This window comes from Equus asinus, chromosome 20 (genome assembly GCF_041296235.1).
Source record: "Equus asinus isolate D_3611 breed Donkey chromosome 20, EquAss-T2T_v2, whole genome shotgun sequence".
In the NCBI taxonomy this organism is placed as follows: Eukaryota; Metazoa; Chordata; class Mammalia; order Perissodactyla; family Equidae; genus Equus; species Equus asinus.
In genome coordinates, this window is record NC_091809.1 from 101124978 (window position 1) to 101129722 (window position 4745).

A 4745-nucleotide genomic window follows, 5' to 3' on the forward strand; every position below is an offset into this window, starting at 1 on the left:
ATAATTGGATTTGTAGGTGTTGCTGGGGAATGAGCAGAAGACCAAGGTGTGAGTTGCAGGAGCAGGATTCCACAGTCCACACCTTCCGTGGCTGTGTCTCCTGTCCCCAGACAGAGACCACTGAGGAATACAATTAAAGGGAGTCGGCCCTGGAGTCAGAGAAGGTGACAAGACATAACTGACAGGGACTGAGGAGGCCTGGACACAGAGAGACCAGGAAAAAGCACCAATGTAACCAGAGGGGCCTGGAGAGGGGAGCGGGGCTGATGAGGGGAGGGTCCTGCAGGATGTCTGTCCTGTGTGATGCTGAGACTGTCTCCCCTGGACCCACACACACAGGCACAGGGTCAGCCTTCACCTCAGTGTCCACCCATCGCCCCCTGGGAACAAATGGGCAGTCCTTAGACCAAAGAATAGCACGCGGTTTCAACAAATTCAATCTCTTAAGCATTTATTAGACACTAATTCTGTGACCCCCACTGGCTTCTGTGGCCATAGACCTCAATAACTGGGTGTCCCTGCCCTCAGGGTGCTCACAGCCCATCTCCTGAGAGCAGAGTGAAGAGGAAGCTCAGTACTTGTCAGGCAGGCCATGAGGTCTGAAGTGATTGGGGTCTTTGCCGCTCCGGCCCCATTCATTGGCAGCCTGGTCGGCTCTCGAGTCCTCTGCTCCACGGCCGCTGCCTCCAAAACTGAAACGGTCTGTGAATCTCTGAAAATTCTCTCTGCCATCGCTGATGGAGGATAACAGGCAGGAGATTAATCCGGGGCTGATGAGCAACAGCCCCACCCTCCCTGTGTCTCCTCTTTCCCAGGGATGGCTCTGAGAGGAGCCAAGGAGAGAGGAGCCCACACACTCAGCCTGCCCCGGCACAGCCCACCCAGCCTGACTGATCCCCTGATGCTGGGTGAACAGCACCCAGAGAGGAGGGTTGGGAATCACTCCTTGGAGCTTAGTTTCTCTTTTGGGAGCAGGGGTCACATGTGTTCACCAGCCACACTCTGGCTCTGCTGGCACTGGGCACAGATGGAGAGGGTGGACAGGATGCACGCAAGGAGGAGACCATATCTCCCACAAGACCCCTCACCCGGGTCTGCCCCTCCTGATCCCCAAAGGCAGCCCAGCTCTGCGCACCCACCCCTGCAGCCCCAGGCCCCAAGTGACCTGATGACTTTAGCAGCCCAGGCGCCCCCAGGGCCCCTCTGTGCAGCGTCATAGTTCCCACGGGCGTGGAAGTATTTGTCTGCGCCTATGTAATTGGCTTCTCTCATGTCATGGTAAGCTCTTAGCATGTCCCAAGTCCCTGGAAAGGAAAGGACACGGGCAAAGGGACACAGGATGAACAGAAAGACCGTGACATCCCTTAGAGAAGAATCAAGAATGCAGAATCGTCCACTGACTCCATTTCAGCCTGAGCTCATAGCACCTTGGATTCCATAGGATGAGGAGCACATTGCTAATCCCAGTTGGTGTCTCCAGGGCACTCTAATGAGAGTCAGTGAGGTGGGCACAGCCGTGTTGTTGGGTGGTCGGACCCTCATGATGCTGTCTGTGTGCTCCATCTCCCTTGAGGTCCACGTCTTATGTTTAAGGTAGAGAAGGGAGGCATGGTTATGGAACAGGATTTCTCCACTTCAGCACTATTGAAACCGCGAGTCAGACACGTGTCTGTTGAGCAGGGCTGTCCTGACCACTGGGAGATGTTGAGCACCGTCCCTGCCCTCTACACCCTAGAGCAGCAGCACGCTCCCCAGGTGACAACCAAAATGTTCCACACATTGCCAAATGTCCCAGAGCACAAGACTGCCCTTGGTCAAGAACCACTGCTACAGAATGAAGGACATATGAGACTATGCAGGGGACATGGGTGGGTGAGGTGGTGCCATGAAGACAGACTTGGGGAAGGCAGCAGACATATAGCACTTGTGTCCTGACACCTAAGGAAAATGAACTTGCAGACGGAATGCACATAATTGTGACTCGAGTCCCTGGGAGCGCTAGGGGCCTAAATGGCATCCTGAAAACCTTCTCGATAGACTGTCCTGCTGACGTGGGTGCTGAGGAAAGCAGTGCTGGAGCAGTGGTTCTTTTCTCAGGCTCGGCTGCACTTTCTAACAACCGTGGGGTATTGGAAGTCTGATGGGATCACACCCCAGATCAATCCCTCACCCTCTGAGGGTGTCACTGAGGCCTCAGCAGTTTTAAGGCTTCCAGGGGACTCCAGCCTGCCGCTGGTTGGTACGCCCTGAGCCCTAGGAAGTGGTACCCACACCGTCTACCTGGGAAGAGCTCTGACCTCATGCACACCTGTGTTCAGACCTCTGCTCTGCCACCTGCTGACTGGCGGACAGTCCCTGGGCAATGGACTCATCTGCTCTAAGCCTCAGTTTCCCCCCTTCGAAGTGGGGGGCAGAGGTGTTTGGAGGTATTCTGCAGTTAATGTAGGTGACCAACTGCCACAGCTTGACCACAGCTGCCCCTGTTTGCCTAGAGCCATCCCAGTTAGCACTCAGTGAGTGTCGGAAAACCCCTCCGGCAAGAGCAAACCAGGATAGTTGATCCCCCTAATTGCATGAACGTGCTCAGTTCCTAGTGGAGCCTTCACATATGTTATTATTCTTTTTTTATCAGTTAAAAGTCTAGAAAAGGGTAGGAAGCCGACTAAACCAGGGACAGCGTCACTGACAACAGGAACCATCAGCAAGAGCTGAGTGAAGGACTCTCTAAACTATCCAGTTAGGAAATGGAGAGAGAAAGGGAGGGAGGGAGGGAGGGAGGGAGAAGGGGCCAGAGGGCAGAGGGAGGGCGCAGGAAAGAGAAGAAGAAAAGATGGAGAGCTCAATCAGGTTTATGCAACTTCGTCTGAGGAAACTTTATCCCGCTTCAGGACTTCTTTTGTGTCTTCCATTCAAACCTACCTTTCAGTGGGAACCATCATTGTTCTTTCTCTAGTCACTGATTGAAATAAATCCTGTGGTTTTCAATCCATTTGAGGGAAAGCTCCCCAAACCCCTGGCACATGCAACACCTAGGACAACACAGCCTAGGACAGCAGCTCCACCCTTGAGAGTGCTCAGGGTGGATCCTAGTGGCCGGGGATGCCACCCCCTCCATCAGCCTTACCTCGAGCAGCCTCTCCAAGGAACGATAACAAGCCGCTGGCTCCCAGGACCAAGGAGCAGAAGATGAGGCCTGTGAACAGCTTCATGGTGCTGCAATGAACGGAGAGAGTCAGGGAGACTCGGACAAGACGGGCACACACCCTTGGGCTTGTGTGTCAAAGGGAGCCTCGCTGGATTTCCCACTGTTCTCAGTAGACTCTTAGTGGATCATCGAGCAAACACTTCAGGAGGCCCTCACTCAGAGCCACAGCCCTCAGTTCTGAACCCATCACCCCTGAACCCAAGACTGTCCGAGGGGTCTCCAGGGCGGCCTTGATGGAGGAGAGGGCAGTTAGGACCAAATTGTCCCTCCATACAGACCCCTATTACTAATCAAAAACCATGTCCCCTTTGCACAGTGCCAGCCCAGACCTCACACAGGACAAACCCAAAACAGAATAATTGTTTTTGGAGGCAATAACAATCTTTCTGGGAAAGAGAAAGCAGAGTAAGTCTTTTAAACAGATCCCTCTTTGGAGTGGTCCTTCACCTGACTTCCGGTGAGCAGGGCTGCCGGTCCCTGCCTCTGGGGAGAGGTGGCTGCTTTTTATACTCAGCCTTCCCTGCTGGGGTCACAGGAGGCAAGAAAAGAAAGACTCGGTGCCTGGGTCAAAGTCCCTCCAGGTCACTTCCCCTAGAAAGCTGCAAAGGCACACTTACCGGACACCAGCAGTTGTCTCCATGCACAGGTCATTTCCGGGATTGTGCAACCCTGAGGGAGCAAGGCAGGCTGCTGGGCCTTGGCGGCCGTCAGGCCCAGAGGATGGCTCTGCTGTCAGAATTGGGGGGTCTCAGAGGGGCCAGCTGAGGAAGGGGAGAGGAAGGCTATGGAGCTCTGGGATGGTCCCCTGGGCTGCTGGAAGGTGTGGGGTTAGAGGACGGCTCCTCCTGCCGGGACCTGGCTCCACTGGGCATTTCCTCAGATGGTCCCTGCTGGGCCGGCAGCATATGTGTCAGAACTTCAATTCCTCTCAGCTCCTGTCTAAAGCCCTGAGCTTCAAAACTGACAGGCGGCCCACCCAGTCTCCTGGGTGCTCCTTCCACCGCTCTGCCTGCGTGGCTCAGCTTTCAGCTCCAAGGCTCAGAAAAGCCTGCTCGGCTGCTCTGCCAGTGAGGAAGTGTATTATCTAACCTGCGCCTGAGGTGGGGGCATTGGTGTGGGGCCTTCCTTGTTCCCCCTCCGCCCCCAAATGCTGGAGACACCTCACAGTGGGAGTGAGAGTGTTTTGGTGCAAGGAACTAACGTGGAAACTCTAAGAAACCTGTACCAGGACAGAGGGAGGTAACGTCTGTAATGGGAAAATGGCAGCCCAACGGGAGACCTGCCAGGCTCCCAGTCAGGGGAATGTGTGGCGAGCCCTTTGTCACCTATATTTTCCTGGGTAGTCACTGTCTGGCCCATTGTCACTGTGAGTCAAAAACTTCAGTAGGGGGAGCCCAGCAAGCTGAGTCCTTTATAGAAATGAGCTGAGCCCTCAACTCTTCAGCAAAAATATGCTGGTGCCTCTTCCTAACCAGAAACCTAGAAAGAGAATTTTGGAGGCTGTGTCTGAGGGCAGATCGTAGAGAAAGGCTGCTTCACT

General features: G+C 54.5%; 1 protein-coding gene across 1 annotated transcript; it reads right to left on the reverse strand.

Annotated features, from left to right (window-relative positions):
• Positions 1 to 434: 434 nt before the first annotated feature.
• LOC123279017 (serum amyloid A protein) lies at positions 435 to 3719 on the reverse strand. Its single transcript, XM_044753301.2, has 4 exons — positions 3653 to 3719; positions 3125 to 3213; positions 1166 to 1304; positions 435 to 734 (listed from the first exon to the last, which is right to left on the reverse strand). Exons 2-4 carry the CDS (start codon positions 3207 to 3209, stop codon positions 572 to 574), a joined length of 387 nt encoding a protein of 128 aa, XP_044609236.1. The 5' UTR covers positions 3210 to 3213; positions 3653 to 3719; the 3' UTR covers positions 435 to 571.
• Between the last annotated feature and the right edge of the window lie 1026 nt (positions 3720 to 4745).

Excerpts from the sequence above, each read along its gene's own strand:
- LOC123279017 (XM_044753301.2), bottom strand. The coding sequence starts at position 3,209 with ATGAAGCTGTTCACAGGCCTCATCTTCTGCTCCTTGGTCCTGGGAGCC. Across the intron at positions 1,305-3,124 it reads CCTTGGAGAGGCTGCTCGAG|GGACTTGGGACATGCTAAGA; the intron begins GTAAGGCTGATG and ends TTTCCTTTCCAG. Across the intron at positions 735-1,165 it reads TGGGCTGCTAAAGTCATCAG|CGATGGCAGAGAGAATTTTC; the intron begins GTCACTTGGGGC and ends ATCCTCCATCAG.